This window comes from Plecotus auritus (assembly GCF_963455305.1).
Source record: "Plecotus auritus genome assembly, chromosome: X".
NCBI classification, from domain to species: Eukaryota; Metazoa; Chordata; class Mammalia; order Chiroptera; family Vespertilionidae; genus Plecotus; species Plecotus auritus.
Window position 1 is genome coordinate 141,565,468 of NC_137784.1, and position 17,802 is coordinate 141,583,269.

Here is a 17,802-nt window from a genome sequence, read left to right on the forward strand (position 1 = left end):
TCCCTCTGCTACCTGAATTGTCTTTGTTTCTCTGATTCTCTTTTTTTTTCTGTTGTTCTTTTGTCTTCTGTCCTTAATGCTGGAAGCTTTTGGGGGTGGACCTTGTTGATTGGTAGGTTTCACTGCATGAGTCATTTCTTAGCCCTCATTTTTATTGAGTGATTGCCAGAAACTAGAATCTGGGAGTTCTTTCTGGGACCATCAAGTATTAAAAGAAGAATCCTATCTTTTCCTGCTGAATAGGAGAGAGAGAGATGGGGAAAAGGAGGACAAATAGATTGATGAGTCTATTTTTGACCTATAGTTAATGGTGCAGGATAATATTTTTAAATGAATATTGGCTTAATTATTTCTGATTATAAAATTAAAACCATTCAGATTATACAGGAAATGCTAAAGAAAAAAAACCAAAATTTATAAACTCTCTTACCAGAGATAGCTATTCTTAATACTTCAGTGTATTGTTATTAGACCTTTTTCTAAGTCGTTTTATATAAATACTAGAGGCCCAGTGCATGAAATCCTGAGGGTAGGGTCCTTAGGCCTAGCCTCCTATGATCAGGGCCATCTTCTGCCCATTCTCCAGTCCCCAGGCTGAACGCTGCCTCTGCCACCAGGCTGTCAGGCCTGGGATTACCAGCTCATCCCCGGCTGCTCGGGGGCTCAGTCCTGTGGGAAAGTATGTACTGGCGACTTCACCTCCATACGCGTGCACCAGGCTGGCTGCTGATGGACCATGCTGCCCGCTCGGGGCCACTCACTTGGGCGCTGCTGCCGCCACTGCCACTGCCACTGCCACTGCTGCTGGGGCTTGAGGCACTGACGGAAGCTGCAGGGTACACCCGTGACCTACCAGCCCCGGCATGGAGGTGAAGTCCCAGGTACCTGCTTTCCCGCAGGCCTGAGCTCTCGAGCAGCTGGGGATGAGCTGGTGATCCCAACAGCCTGACAGCCAACCACCCACCCCGATTCCCCCATTCACCATTACTGATTCATCGGAGCCTGCAAGCAGGGGGGAGGGACCAAGAGGTCAGCCGTTCAGCCCACTCACAGTCGCCAGTCCCCAGTCCTGCCCCACCCCTGCTCACGGTCCCGGAGGGAGAGACCGAGAGGTGGTCAATGCCACCTCATGGCGACTGGTCAAGCGTTCATTCCGGTCGTGACGCTTATGGCCTCTGGCCTTTTATAATATAGGATAAACCTAAAGTGAGATCACAAGTTTACATGCTATTTTATAACCTCATTTCCACCAAACAATATATCATGAACATATTTTCTTGATAGAATATATAGATTGAAATAATCCCTTTTAATGGCTACATAATAAATGATAAAGACACCTATTATTTTTCCTGAAACATATACTAGACAAAATAAATCTAGGCTTGCCTTAAAGATTTAAAAATCATGCTATTTAAGAAATATAATTTTATTTTACTGACATATAGTATCAACCATTTTAAACTAAGGAGACCTTCAAATATTCTTAACAAAATATAGCAATGGTCTTAGTTACTGAATAAACTAATTTGTTCCTGTGCCAACTGCAACAAATATTTATTGAACACCTACTAAGTACCAGTATTGATCTAGGTACTGGAGATACTTTGGTGAATTAGATGTGTGAGATCTCTGCTTGTAAAGAGTTTATATTCTGAAGGGTTAGAAACAGATAACAAACCAATAATAAATAAGAAAAATATCAGATATTGAAGCATCCCTGATATTATGTTTTCATGGTAGCATTTAAACTGACATTTCGGTCCTGAATTCTGCAGTTTGAATCAAATTATATACTATAATTGTATTTTCAGGTATGAAGACAGTGAAGGACAAATCGATTATAAGTCATTTTTCTCTGCGCTGAACTGGAGAATAAATCCGGTGCCCGAATTAATACCAATATCACCCTTGAAAGAGGTAAAATTAATACCTATTTTAAAAACCAGCTGTGGTATCTCCCTTTCATTTTCCCCCTTTCATTCTTAATAATATCCTTTATCTTAAAGTCATTTTTCTACGTAAAATATTAACATCAATGTTTTTGGAAAGAGTGCTTATGTATTTCTGGGTATTTGTGTTAAAGGATAATTCACTTTCCATGCTGAGTGAACATCTGTTCTATAAGAGGATGACTTTTCTTATGCAGCTGAATTTTTTTAACCTTAGTCACATCCAATTACATGGAAGATAGGATAATAGGTTATAGTTATAAATAGATATAAACACTGTTATCAAGGGATTCTGGTAACATCATCATGAGCCACAAGAGCAAATCTCAAATGGTGAATATGTCAAGAATCCCCAGTGTATCTGCGGATGTACACACAGGTTTGCCTTGGGTCAAACAATACAGTATGTGGATGCACATTTCACAGTGGAGCCAGATTTAAAATGAAAATTTAGTAGAAAAATGCTTGGTTAGGGAAAACAAAGTTCATGTGATCAGATGGTGCTCTCAACATTGTGGAATTGTCTAAATTCTCTAGGATCTCTTTGGACCAATTGTCTTTAAGGAGTGGGTGGGTGGGGGATGGTTTATTTATATTTTAACATGCTCCAGAAATTGATTTTCTTGGGAAAATCCCTTGATAAAGCAAATGTCATGTGTTTGATACTCCCAGAAAAGAGGCATTTATTCCTCCTGATCTCTGCTGACCAGCTCATTCTGGCCTAGACTGGTCTGGTGCCCCTGGGGAGTTCCCTCAGGCATGTAGCTATTCTGGAGTGTCAGGCAGCTTTAGAACTTCCAGATGATTGGGAGACAGTGGTGGCCTTTGGAATTAAACAGAACTAGGGTTGAATTCTGGCTCGTAACTTTCTTAACTAATTCATTTATAAATGTTATTCTCAGACAAATCATGATTAAGTATAGACTCTCAGGAGGTTCTATCTTCTGTGCTGGGGTCCAGAGGAAAGGGTCAGGGGCCCACTATTGATAGGGGAGCCAATCAATACACTCATGATTTGGAGTATGGCATGATACAGCCTGCATGGGATGTAATGGGATGAGGAGGAAGCTCCTTATAAGTCAGACTGGGATTGGGGAGGGACAGGAAGTCTTCTCAGTGAAGGTGATGCTTGAAGTTTCATTGATGAACTAGAGGCCTGGTGCATGAAATTCGTGCACTTGGGGAGTGGGGTCCCTCAGCCTGGCCTGCACCCTCTTGCAGTCCGGGAGCCTTGGGGGAAGTCCAACTGATGGCTTAGTGGGCCTAAGCCACCAGTCGGACATCCTTAGCATTGCCACAGAGGCGGGAGAGGCTCCCGCCACTGCTGCTGTGCTCGCCAACCATGAGCCCGGCTTCTGGCTGAGCGGCGTTCCTGTGGGAACACACTGACCACCAGGGGGAAGCTCCTGTGTTCAGTGTCTGCCCCCTAGTGGTCAGCACGCATCATAGTGACCGGTCATTCCACCATTCGCTCATTTGCATATTAGTCTTTTATTATGTAGGATACTAAAAGTTAGCAAGGTAGGCAAGTGGCACAGTATGGAAAAGGCATTCCCAAAAGAGACTCTGGGATACGGGACAGCATGGTGCTTGTGCAGAACCAGGAGGAAACAGTGTGGTTGGAATGAAAGCAAAGAGGGAAGAGTGGAGAAGGATAAGGCTGGAGATAACTGCAAGTATAAGTTTCGAATATTGTCCTGCAATATATGGAGACCATGGACAAATTCTAAGGAAGAAAGTTACATGATTAGGTGTACCCTTTAAAGGGAGCTTGCTCTGGCTGGATGGTGGATACATTAGAGAGGGAGCATGGAGATCCATTTGGAGGCTCATGACTACCATCATCACCACAATAACAGCAAACAGAACATTTACTATGTGCTAAGCACTATTCTAAGACCTCCAAATCTATTAGCTCATTTAATACTCATAGCAATCCTATGAGGTAGATACTTTTATCATTCCCATTTTAGAGATGAAGTTAGAGAAATAGCAAGCATTTGGTAGAGTCAGAAGTTTAACTCAGATCTGTTTTACTGCAGATAATAAAAAAGAAAAAAATCTCATAAATATAATTGAAGATACTGGATTTAATTAACTAAAATCCAAGATATCATCACAAAAAATGATACTGTCATTTAATAACCTTTTAATTCTTATCTATGTAAATAATTTTTACATAAAATTATAGTTTATATTCTACCTTTTCATTTAACGTTATGGCATTATGTGTTGAATATCATCCATTTGCCCCATTAAGACTTTTCTCCAGCCCCCTCTACCTTTGCTCTGAATCCCAGGCAGCTGACCTTTGCCAGCTGCATCAGTGGGGCTTGAGTCCTCTGGCCTCCAATTGGGTTGGCAAATGGAATGCAACTACAGGAGAGTGGAGGGTGGGTGGAGAGAGAGAGAAATCATCTCCCTCCCTGCCAGTAACAATACATCGACTGCCTCCTTGGACCAAGGTCCACAGCACCTATCCGGAGGCTCTCTCCTTACAGCTGTCCACTCCAGGTTCTGATAAGCACCCTCACATGCCCCTTCAGCCCTGGGTTGTGGTAATGGCACCCCACTGCTACAATCCCTGAGGGACTGGAGGATCCTCTGTTGGTTTCCCTAAACACTTCCAACAACTTTGTAGATATTTATTTTATTAAACTCTTCCCAACGTACACAGTTTGCATATGTGCTCTGTTTCCCATGGGATCCTGAATGAGACACGTACTTATTTTTGCTAGTTAGCAACTGTCTTTGCTGTTCTTTTCCTTACTTTCTACTTCTCTCCTTTTTCTTTTCACCCAATCCACCACGCAACTGTTTACCTGTGTGTTGGGGATTTCATCATCTGTTGTACAAAAATATAATCATACTGCATGCATATTTCTTCAGTGTGTTTTTCTCACTGAATAGTAAATCATGGGAAATTTTTCTAGTTTAATATGTATAGAACTCAGCCATTCTTTAATAAGTGTAGTGTGGATATAGAATAATTTATTCATCCATTTCTAATCTTACACTGTGGCAGGGAACTGACAGGGGAGTGGTTATGCTAGAAGAGGCCATGGAGGAGTTGGACCAGATGTGTAGGCTGGTGGAGCCCATTTGGGCAGAGAAAATCTGTCACTTAGAGCTTTGGGGATCACCAACATTTGGGGAGCCTGCCATAGCACAAAAGTCACATGTGGGACTTTAGGACAAGATCCACCAGGCTGTGAAGCACCCAGCCGAGTGTGATGTGACAATATTCAAGTTTTGTTAAGAACAAGGAATAGCAGGCTTAGCTACTCTGTGGAGGCCAGGGGTTGGGCAACTGTATGCTTCCTTCAGTGTATGAGTTGGTCAGGCTGGCTGTGCTTAAAGCTTCAGAGATGCCATGAATAAGTTCTCTAGAACTTATCGGCACCTACCACCACTTAGAACCTGGATGTCTTTACTCCTGGACTGAATATTATCCTCAAGAGGATCTCATTCCTGAATTTTGGATCTTACTGAGAAATGAAATAGGACTTCTCAACTAATGAAAGCTAAGCAGGACTAGGTATTAGATTGCATCAGTGTTAATGGATGAAATTTGTGGTAGGGTAGGGATTTGAGACACTTTCCCAGTGTAGTCTGTTTAACTGAAGTTAATGAGTTGAACAGGGAGGAGCCAAAAAAGAGGAACAGGACCACAGGTGTCAGCCAACCAGAGGCTGAGTAGGACATGGGATTGGAAGGGCAGGGAATCTGGGAATTTCAGCAGGAGTCTCTCTAAAACAGGGAGTACAGTGGTAGGGAATCCTGAAGTTAGCATTATTCAGCAATCAGAGGCTAGTCAGCAGGCTTGAACTGAGCCTTCAGTCCTGCTCAGGGGGTAGAATAGGCTAAGTCACTATACCAGTGAGGTTTCATCAGGAAATACACACATAATACTCTCAAAGGAATCAGGGATATGGATTTAATGAAGGGAATCTTGACAGAGGAGTGGGTAGGGCTAAGGAGAATCAGTGGAACACTCAGGGACTAACAAGAGTGGGAAGGCTTTACCATTCCTAGGTCTGAAAAAGCAGAAGTGGGTAGGTAGTATTATTGGAGCCCAGTAGAGAAGTTAGAGTATGTCAGAAGGTAAAGGAGTGTAGCCACTGCCAAACCATGGCCAGGCAGGAAGGGAGTAGAGGAAGGGGAAGTGGAATCAACACCCTGATCTCTTGCTACTTCGCATTGGCTGGACCCACCCAAAATCCAGAGAACAAGGAAGCTCAGGAAATGATGCAATCCACAGAGGTTGGCCTCTCAGTGCAGAGAGCTCAGTGAAAAAAAGGAAGGGCACAAAATGGATCTTGAAGGGGCAAATGGAGAATGATCTAGCATAGTCTGTTATCAGAATAAAGACTTGGGCTCAGGTGAACAAGCCACACAGCGAACATATAAAGCCAGATTCAGACTAATAGCTCCTGGATTGGTCTGCTGGATGTCAGGACTGGTCCCCTGGACTCAGATGGGGCTCCCCTACCTGTGATGGTTAGGTGGTCTTAGCTAATAGGGCTGGGGCCCAACAATGAATTAGTAAAATTTATAAGTAGGACTATGATTGTAGCTAGCCCAGCTTTGATTAGTCCTACTGCCCTTTGGTGAGAGGTTTTCCTACATGCATGTGTGTAAGCTGACATCCACTATGACTGTTGACTGTGGCCTATAGGCTGGATTCTCAGGGGCTCCCTTGGCCAGGCCTCTACCTATCCCCCACATTGGGGCTGTAATTTAACTTTCACTCCATTATGTGACTATCTATGGTCTCAGCATGTGGCCCTGACTCTGTCACAGCCTGGAGACCCCATTTCCATTCTATTGTGCTTTCTCACAGATGGTAGCTGTAAAACTTGCAAAATAGGTCCCACTGTTTAGAATCGGTCTGGTTAATCTCAGAAGTCACATTAAAAAAATAACACTAAAATCAGTCCTCATATAAACTTTATAAGTTGCACTGGGTGACTGGTGTCTTATCTTTGGACGTTTCTGAGAAAAATTGGATGTGGCTTCATTTCATAAGCTCTGGAACTGCAGAAGCATTAGCAAATGGCTCTAAAGTTCTCATCACAACAGTATGATACATACCCGTGGCAGTGGGAGTAGGGAGAAGTTGGGTGCACCTTGGGATATATCTTTGGGCACCTTACTTGTTGAGGATCTTCTTTTGATATTTAGAGGGTAGAATAACCTGTGACATTTTATTGTCCCAACAACCTTGTGAGAATGTATTATTCCCAATCCTATCTAATAAAACAGTAATATGCAAATTAACCACCACTCCGCTACACCCACAAACCACGCCCACAAGCCATGCCCATCAGCCAATCAGGAGTGAGTATGCAAATAAGCCCAAGCAAGATGGCTGCGGCCACAGAGAGCAGGAGGGAGGCTTGGGTTTCCCCGGCAATGGAGGAAGCCAAGCTTTCTGCCTGCCCTTGCCGGTCTAGGCCTCCACTCAAGGCTACAAAGTTTCAATGATAGAAGATACATAAACCCAAACAGAAATGGCGGCATCCATGGAGCTGGAAAGAGCAGGAGGCTAGGGTTGCCCCCGGTGATGGTTCAAGAAGCCAAGCTTTCCGCACACTCTGGCTGGCCCAGGCCTCCGCTTAAGGCTACAAAGTTTCAATTATAGAAGATACATAAATCCCCAAAAAAATGGCTGCCGCCTGGGAGCAAGCAGAAGGCTTGGCTCCACTCCAGTCTACAAAGTTTCAATTGTTGAAGATAAATAAACCCCAGATACCAGGGCCTCCACTTGGGTCACCAGAGGGCGTGGTCAGCCTGCAAACCACCACAGGCCCCTCGCCCAGGCCACCCCACGCCCCAAGGGAACCCCCACCCTGATCCGGGACACCCTTCAGGGCAAACCAGCTGGCCCCCACCCGTGCACCAGGCCTCTATCCTATCTAATAAAAGAGTAATATGCAGATTGACCATCACTCCAACACACAGATGGCTGCCCCCATGTGGTCAAAGATCCTGCCCCCATGTGGACACAAGATGGCCACCACAAGATGGCCAGCAGGGGAGGGCAGTTAGGGGTGACCAGGCCGGCAGAGGAGGGAAGTTTGGGGCGACCAGGCCTGCAGGGAAAGGCAGTTGGGAGGGACCCAGGCCTGCAGGGGAGAGCAGTTGGGGGAGACCAGGCCTGAAGGGGAGGGCAGTTAGGGGTGACCAGGCCTGCAGGGGAGGGCAGTTGGGGGCAAACAGGCTGGCAGGGGAGCAGTTAGGCATCAATCAGGCTGGCAGGGGAGTGGTTAGGGAGTGATCAGGCTGGCAGGCAGAAGCGGTTCAGGGCAATCAGGAAGGCAGGCAGGCGAGGAGTTGGGAGCCAGGAATCCTGGATTGTGAGCGGGATGTCCGACTGCCCGTTTAGGCCTGATGGTGGGATCGGGCCTAAACGGGCAGTCGGACATCCCTCGAGGCATCCCAGATTGGAGATGGTGCAGGCTGGGCTGAGGGACGCCCCCCCCCCCCCGCACGAATTTCGTGCACCAGGCCTCTAGTTTCTAATATTTCAGGTTGAATTTAACAATTAAATAGATTATCAATCACTCTCACTGGTAAACACATACTGATTACCTAACACAAAACAACAACATAGTGAGAAATGCTGCTGCTGGAATCCACTTTGTTTTAAAGTGTTGGATGATGTCTACTTGAACTGAATGTCTGTCTGTCACTAAAGCTCAAAAAAATCTGTGTCCTTGAAAACTTTACTTGTCCTGTAATGCATTTTTTTTAAAAAAAATACGTTTTTATTGATTTTAGGGAGAGAGAGGAAGTGTGAGAGAGAGAGCAACATCAATTGGCTGCCTTCTGCATGCCCGGCTACTGAGCTCACATCTCGGGCATGTGCCCTGAGCAGGAATTGACCCAGTGACCTCTCGGTGCATGGGCTGACACTCAACCAACTGGGCCTCACTGGCCAGGGATGTAATGCAATTTTAAGGAGAAGTTTCTTGCTTACAAGTCACACCTGTGTTGTAGTTACATTCACACAGATGGCAACTTTATTGAAGCTTTGTCTGGGCCAGAGGGAAGCAATTGTGAAATATTGTTATTACAGTAAAGACAGAAATGCATAGTAATATAAGCAGATCTCATGGCTTGACATACGAGATTTTCCTTATGTCATCAGAATACTCTTAATTATCTTGACAAGTATTTGTGAACTATCTTTCCAAAATTAATTTTAATTTATTGTACTGAAACTTAACTTTTTATGATTTTGTCAATTTAATTTGATTACTTCCAAAGTCATGTCAACCTATTACAAGGAAGAAAATCCAATAAAACCACAATTTCAATTCCATGCACACTATTGGACTTTTCTACAAATTCATAGATATTTCCTGTAGATATGTCCTTTTTCAAGTGAGGGGAGGGGAGTAGTACGGTGAAATCACTAACATGACTCTATCAGCCTTACATTTGGGAGGAATAAAAATAACCTTGTTTCACTGAAGCGTGGAATTTAATTGGCTCCTGATCTTTTCCCCTCATGCATCTGGTGGCCAGTACTACAGTAGAAAATTTTAAACTAGAAGGAGACATAATCCAATTAAATTTCCTTTTAAAAATGTCAAAGCAAATAAATCCAGGGCCCATGAGTTCTCTCATAGCTTTGCTATTCTCACTGGGCAGCTGCTACTTACTGGGTTTCTATCCAGTGGCATCTTTGCTTCCCATTTCAAGGGTGCATGATTTTATAATTGGCAGCTATATTTTTTTGACCATTGATGAACAAGTAATGTATTGCCAACTTGTTTGACATCTTAAATAGCTCTAGTGACAGCCAGCTTGGAAGATGTGATGGTGTCCTCTGCAAACAATGATTCCCAGCCATTTTAGAGTCATGATTTTGCATTGTGGTTGAGTTTTACTCAGTACTTCATAATTCTTCCTTTTTTTCATAAAATTCTCTGTGGCACATGTCCTTTTTCTTCAGATTAAATTGATTTTTTTTTTTGAAATTTGGTCACTATCTCTTGAGTTATCTGAAAGTCACACTGGAAACTGAATTTATTCACAATTTGTCAGGAAGTTGCTTTGTTCCAAGATATCTTGTGACTTTCATAGATATTTTATTAGTTTTGATAAATGGAAGATTGCATAATGCCTTCATTTGACTTCATTTAGAAGCTAACTTGGAAACAAGGCTTGGAACATAAATAGTTTTTTGGGGGGGATAAAAAAAGAGCACTAGTAAGGGATTGGGGAAGTGAGAAATGGAAGAAAAGGAGCTTATAGGGCATATTATTAAATCAGTAACCAATGTGGATGACTGGAGTTTAATGCCTCTGAGAAACACAGGGATGCAATAGCCAACAGGTTATCCCACCCCAAGTGCAAGGGGTGCAATAGCCAACAGGTACCTCAGAGTTATCCCCCTCCCCAAGTGCAAGGGAGCTGGTGGTTGGAAGTCAGGCTGGTGTGAGCCAAGTGGAGAGGGTGAGGGAATGTGGAAGGGCACTGGCAGAGCCTGCTACACAAAGACATTTAATATTCCAACATGCACCATCAAGGGAGCTCCTTTATAGAAACATAAGCAGGCTCACCCTCATTTTGAAGGGGTAGGGGGTGGACTGTTGTGGATGAACTCTCATGTTGTAAAATTACCATGCAGTTATTTCCACTTAAAATTTACATGCACTGCTAGGAATACAATAGAATCTGGAGGGTTTTTTTTTTTTTTGCATTTTGTGGTGTAGGATAAATAAAAGGTCGATGAACACAAAGGCTATTTTAACTACCTGCCCCAATTGTCCTAAATATTCTTAATGTTTAGAACATTTGTGGATTTTTTAGAACAGTTAGGCATGGTAATATGGGGATTCTCCTGTCACCAAAGATCTATTTATTTTACAAAGAGATTGGCCATGTTATTTCTTTAGATGGATCCAAGTATGGGCAAAAAGTATGAAGAGATATCTTTTCTCTCTACTTTATTGATACCCCCTCTTCCAAGTTGCTTAAGGATTAGCTCCTGCTTCCTACCCTCCTTTGGATTCCAATTTGATTTGTGTTATTTAAACTAGTAACTGGGAAATCTTCCTAAAATTGTGGGTTGGCTATTGTGGGTTGGCTAATTCTGGTACCAATTCCAATATATAGGTTTTTCCCCTACACACCAAGCAATTCTCAACACCAGCTGTGTGTCGTACAATTCAACTCAGTTTGACAATATCTACCCAGTGGTAGCCTCAGATCCCACAGGTTAGTGGTTCAGCCCTACAAGACTGCCTCCCCACTTCAGACACCATTTACATGTCCAGGTTGTCAGCTGAGAATCTGACCAATTGGCTGTAGGTTAGAGGTTCCCTTCTTGGGTTTGATTAATTTGCTAGAGTGGCTCATAGAACTTAGAGAAACATTTTTCTTACTGATTACTGGTTTGGAAGAGCCAGATGGAAGATATGCATAGGGCAAGGTATGGGGCAAGAGTGAGGAGCTTCCATGACCTCTCCAGAAGGGCCTCTATCCCCAAATCTCATGTTTAGCAACCCAGAAGCTTGGAGGTTACTGCAATAATAGGACTTCAACACATTTTTTTTTGACAGGACACAGTTCAACCCATAACACTACCCCTTTCTTTTATGACCACTTCAAACCAGTCACCTTCCAGGTATTATATGTTCTACTGTAGCAAAATCTTTCAGATGTGGCTCTTACGCATCCCAGCTTCCACTGCCCATGTTATGACACAATCATTTCTCCCCAGGATTATTGCAGTAACCTCCAAAGTGATTGTCCTTTATTTCCTTCTTCATACATCCCAGTTATGTAATTAATTTCTAATCAGATTTCTTTGGCTGAGATTCACCAATGACTTTCCTTAATCACAGCATAGAATATAAACTAGCCCTAGTTTGGCCCCATCTTTCCCTTCCAACTGCCTTTCTTGCCTCTTTGCGCTGTGTGCCCCAAACCATTGCGCCACTTACCCTTTCTCAAAAAATCAATTTTTAAGTCTCCAGGCTTTGCTTATGCTGTTCCCTATGCCTGATACAGCCTTCATGACTTTAATTCCCTGCTAAACTGCTCCTTATTCTACAAGGTCCAAGTGAAATATCACTTACACAGGTTGCTTCCACAATGTAATCGCATATAATTATTGAGGCCTTACTTTAAGTGTTTCTGTGATACCTTGTGGTTTTGGTTACTAGTTTAGCTGTAGGTAACATATAGCTCTTATATAAAATAATTATCCTTGAAAATAGAAATTTAAGGAGCCCCAGTTATAGGCTTTTCCTCTTTTGTTGATGTTGATATGAATTGACCATTGCAACATAAATAAAAAGTATGCATGTGCATATGTGCGTCTGTATAGATTTATATATACAAGATTTTTTTGACATCTCTGACACATTTGTTACTTATATAATTTTGTTGCAACTATCTCATAAACTTACTTCTTAAACCTCTCTAGAGTGAAGGTATTTATTTTATGAAATTAGCACACATATGTACCTATCATATATCATATAAAAAGTATATGTGTATATATTTATGCTACATATATATGAAGTATATATAAAGTAGCTTAACCCCAAGAGAATACTGTGAATGATAGTGTTTTTTCCATTGTTAGACTGAAGAAACAGTAACCAAGCAACATGTCTAGCTAGTAGTTTGGCTTTTTTTTAAAAAAATGAATTTTTAATAAAGCATAAGAGGAGCTACCACTGCAGTAATGCTGTCTAACAAACAGACACCTTCCCTCAAATTTTAGTGGTTCTTAACAGCAGGTATTTTTTTTTTCTCCATAGGCCTGTAGGTCAGCTGGGTTTGGCTTCAGCTCTGCTTGCTCCACTTGTGTCATTCTGACCAGCAGCAGCTTCATGGGCCATGGTCTTCTCATGGCTATGACAGAGGCACAGGAGGCCAAACCAGATCATGCCAGCACATTAGGGCCTCTGTTTGGTACATCTGCTAACATTAAATAGGCCAAAGCCAGTCAAATGGCCAACCCCATATCAAAGGGACAAAAAAAAAATCAACTCCATGGAAGGTGTTGCAAAGTCACATCTCAGAGATAATAGGTGTATAATTCTAATACAGGCAGGGATGAAGAATTGCGCACAAGAATCCAATGTACCACAAAGGCCTTGTGATCCAAAAGTGGACTGCAGAAATGTCTGCTTTGAAAAGAAAATATTTGCCAAGAGCTTATATAACAAGAAACAATTTAATGTTGCATTTACAAACCTAGACTTTGAAATGTGGTTTTAATTATATCCCTTTTGTTTTTTTTAGAGATGTGAAGATGTGTGGCTTGGGATGCCATCACCTATTCCTTATAAATGCATTAACTATTTTCAATTTTTAAAGGACGTGTATGGCTTAGAGGTGGAGTAACCATGCCAATTTTGCTCAGCTCCCTTTGATTCCCTGCTCTGATGTTGCCAACTTTATTTCAGTGGGTATAATTTCATTAAAAACAAAAAAGAAACAAGGTTCATATTGAATTAAAATCTGTAGACTAGAATTAATTTCTTTTTGTCTTTAGTTTTTCAGAACATCATATTATATACTGATATGCCAGCACTATTAAAAATGTCATTTAAAGAAACACTGAACGTTTTTATTATATGTATGATTTATTAATGCCAAAGAATCTTATGGTAATTTTGCAACCAACATAATTTGATTTATTGCAACATAAAAAGAAAATGACTTTTGACAGCTATACATAGCAATATAAAATCAAATTATATCAAAGCAATAAATTATGATCGTATTAAACATTTTTGAAATATTTCTTACATGTTTGTTACCTGTATAATCAAACTTTGTAGCAGCCCATCTTATGAAAATAATCCTTAAACCTCTAGAGCAGTGGTTCTCAACCTTTCTAATGCCACGACTCTTTAATACAGTTCATGTTGTGGTGACCCCCAACCATAAAATTATTTTCGTTGCTACTTCATAACTGTAATATTGCTACTGTTATGAATCGTAATGTAAATATCCATGTTTTCCGATGGTCTTAGGTGGCCCTGCTAGCGGTTCTCAACCTGTGGATCGCGACCCACAGGTTGAAAGCCGCTGCTGTAGAGCCTAAGACCATCGGAAAACACAGATATTTACATTATGATTCATAACAGTAGCAAAATTAGGGCATGAGATGGGGTAGGGGAGGCTGGGGCAAGGTCAATGGGGGGAAAAAAGGAGATATATGTACTAATATATGTAATATTTTAAACAATAAAACAATTTTAAAAATTACAGTTATGAAGTAGCAACGAAAATAATTTTATGGTTGGGGGTCACCACAACATGAGGAACTGTATTAAAGGGTCGCGGCATTAGGAAGGTTGAGAACCACTGCTCTAGAGTGAAGATAATTATTTTCTGACATTAGCAAATCTGTGAGAAGAAAAGAACTACCTCATCATTGCAGCACACACTCTTGAGCACGTAAAATGTGGGAGAGAAAACATATGTAGTGTTTAAAATTTAATGCCCCTTTTATATCTAAAGTTAGCTTGTTAATTTAGGAATATTTGCATGTGTATATAATTTTAGTAGGATCAAAATGTATTATGTCTAAAATATGTAAGAATGTGAGTGCTGAAGTTTGAGAGATCTTTTTGGTTCATTCTCCACACACGTATACCACCCACCCCAGAGGTTTAAATATTCTAAGACTATAGCATTTCCCTCTTGCATTTCTCCAGTTCTATTTTTATTTTCCTTCTAGGCCTATACATTTATGAGTCTCAGCAGAACTTTTGTCATGTAGTGTATGTTTCATTAACACTCATAATCATGGACACCTGGGAATTCATTTGAGAGGTTTGTCCCAATCTATCCCAGTCTCCAGTGTTGGGTGCCATGTACCATAATCTACTCACCTGGTGTTCTCAAAGATAATAGAAGCCTATGGAGCGGGGACTGCAGGTACTGATGATATCTCAGGGGCCCTTCTATCTCATTCTTTCACTTCACATTTGCCTAGAAATGAGCTGGCTTCCTACCACTCACACATACTAATTTTCTCAACAACAATGGCCCTTTCAGTTTTTAAAATTAAAGTTGATCAATAAATGATTTTTATATAAACTGAGGATAATTCTACATGTGCCATTGTTAGAATAGACCCCATAGGACTTCCCAATAAACTAGAACACTCTAATTTAATACTAGAACCATTTACCCGCAAAAAAATCTAATTTTGACTACTTGACTTTTGTCCCAGGTTTTTTTTTGTGTGTTTTTTTTAAGACAACTGACATTGCCAAGCCATTTTGTCACTTTAAGATTTTTTATTCCCCAGAGAACAAGATTTTAGAAGGATGACACTTTCCTGGAACTTTTCAAGCTGACATATTTGTCACTTACCTATTCAACTCTTCAGTCAGTTGTCTTTCCCTCAAGATTTTAAATATATAGATAATTTAGCCCTTGCACAGGCTTGTACTAGAATTCATTTGAGAAGTAGTAGGAGAAAAGGAAGCAAACCAATGATATGCTCCTGAATTTGTAGGATGACAACTGCTTATTCTTTTGCATAGATGTGTGTCACTGCCCTGGATATTCGAAGTTCAAGCCTACAACTAGCAATTAAATGGCCATTATAGAAATCATGCCGATAAACATGATATACTGCAGCCATACAGACACTTAAAATAATTATTCTTTTTATAACTAAGCCATATACTGAAGGAGATTTATAATTTCGAGATAATATCCCCATTAGTAAAGTTTATGGCCCAATAAACAGCTCCCACTAGTTAATAAATGCCAAAGCCATAAAAACAAAGACCATTAATGTAATAGAATTTCTGTACCGCCCTCTTTTGCTGGTGGTCTCAAGGCACTGAAGGGAAATGCTATCTTAGGGAAAACATTTATTCTTGTTATGTAAATATCAATGAATTGTCTTATAATCCATCTGGAACTCTCCCAACACACCCCTTTGGTCCCAGGTGGTCCCAAAATGCTGGTGCATTCTGTTTAGGTTTCAAGCAGTAGATAACTGGTTTTCAGCACAAATAAACCCTGTGACTCAAATATTTGGGGGAGTTGGGGAAGAGTTCTGGAATTTCTGTCTTTTCTCTTCTTTCTAAAAAAGAGAAATTCCAACTATTGCCATTATCCAGAGTGATACTTTTTAAAAGTTTTACAACCTTAGCATATACTTACATTTTTAGCTACTAACATTTTCTCATTTTGATGGAAAAGCAAGTGCTGCCTGTAGATGTCTGGGTGAGTTGAAGGTTAATATAGGCAACTCTTTTGTACTAAGAATGAATTGTTTCTTAGTATTCCTGGAACTGTGGGAATGATTGATAAAGTCATTTGAAAGCCCAAATCAAATTGTCTTTTTCATAAGAAACTGGTTAAAAGCTATTGAAGTTCACATTAAATGGTTTGCTGAGTCATTTTTGTAAAGTATGCATGTTCTCGGCAGATGACTAATTTCAATGTTTAATTGCCTTCACTCACCCCCATTTAATCTAACCATTTGAACTATTTGGACCTGTTTGAAGAGTATTGTGGATCAGTTTATGGATCAACTTTAGTGCTTATGAAAATAGTTAAAATTTTAAACAACAGAAAGGAGATGAGCACTGTAACTTTCAAGTTAGAATAGTTTAAGCATTTTGCCTACTTGATTACATTTGATCCAATTAATGTTAAACATACCATTCTTGGTCTTCGTATGCTATGCTCTTTGAAGTTTGTTTTTTTAGGGTTGTAGATGTAACTGAACAGAAAGAGAGTTTGTCCTTCCTGATGCACAACAGAGCCAAACACTGAAAATTTTAGTGGAGAAATTGGAGTCGCTTTATTGCTAGGCCTTGCAAAGAAGATGGGAAAGCTATTGCTCAAAAGCCTAAACTACCCAATGACTTACAATTATAGGGTTTGTTAGGGGAACAGGTATGTAGAAGTGCTGGCTGGGTGAGTCTTAATTAGAGGACTTTGGAACTTGGTCATTTATGGTAAGGGGCTTCAGCACCAAAACTTCTTGGACAACAGACACTTCGTTCTGAAAGGGTTCCGGTGTTCAAGTTCCGGGCATGTGAGAATAGAGGACAGGGGTGGCACATGCGTAGTGCTGTCTCTGTAAATAACTCAAGGGTTGTATTGATCACCAATCTGCTTTAAAGGAGCAGAACCAGTTTTAAGCTGGTCAGTGTGATTTGTGTGCTGTTTCATAGAGTTTCCAGTCTTTATGGGCAACTCAGTAATGTGTTTAAGATACTTAAATTGTCATTCCTTTTTTCAAATAGGGAATTCTTGATGAAAAACTAAAATCTCTCCAAATTAACAACAACAACAAAAACTCTTGTCTTTACAACTTGGATTTATTTATCTTAATTTGAACGATGACTTCTCCATAGTCTTTCCACTTGTTCTTCATTTCCCTGTCCCCTTCTTCCATACGTTATAATTTTGCTATAAGTTTGGCCATTGGAGTCTTCAGTAATAACTTAATGAAATAGTAGAGTTTTCCACAAAATATTTATGATGTTTAATAATACAGAATCCATTGAATAATGAATTGTCATGTTCTCAATTATATATATACTAGAGGCCCCTCAGCCTGGCCTGCGGGATCAGGCCAAAACCAGCTCTCTGACATTTCCTGAGGGGTCCTGGATTGCGAGAGGGTGCAGGCCAGGCCGAGGGACCCCACCTGTGCACGAACCTTGTGCACCGGGCCTCTAACATCCCCCGATGGGTCCTGGGTGCAGGTGAAGCAGATTCGGGGCCTACAGTGCCTCAGCAGCAACATAACCCATGGCCAATTCCGCGAGGAATAGGGCTCCTTCCTCTACTGGTCGAGCGTCTGCCCCTGGTGGTCATTGTGATCCAGAGTGTC

General features: G+C 41.1%; 1 protein-coding gene across 1 annotated transcript in view; it reads left to right on the forward strand.

Annotated features, from left to right (window-relative positions):
- Nucleotides 1–14,169, forward strand: part of EFHC2 (EF-hand domain containing 2) — a 170,368-nt gene extending 156,199 nt beyond the window's left edge. The window contains exons 14-15 of the mRNA XM_080653503.1: nucleotides 1,815–1,920; nucleotides 13,224–14,169. Coding sequence (XP_080509629.1) covers nucleotides 1,815–1,920; nucleotides 13,224–13,325 — 208 coding nt within the window. The 3' untranslated portion in view covers nucleotides 13,326–14,169. The remainder of the gene's footprint in view (nucleotides 1–1,814; nucleotides 1,921–13,223) is intronic.
- Nucleotides 14,170–17,802: the final 3,633 nt, after the last annotated feature.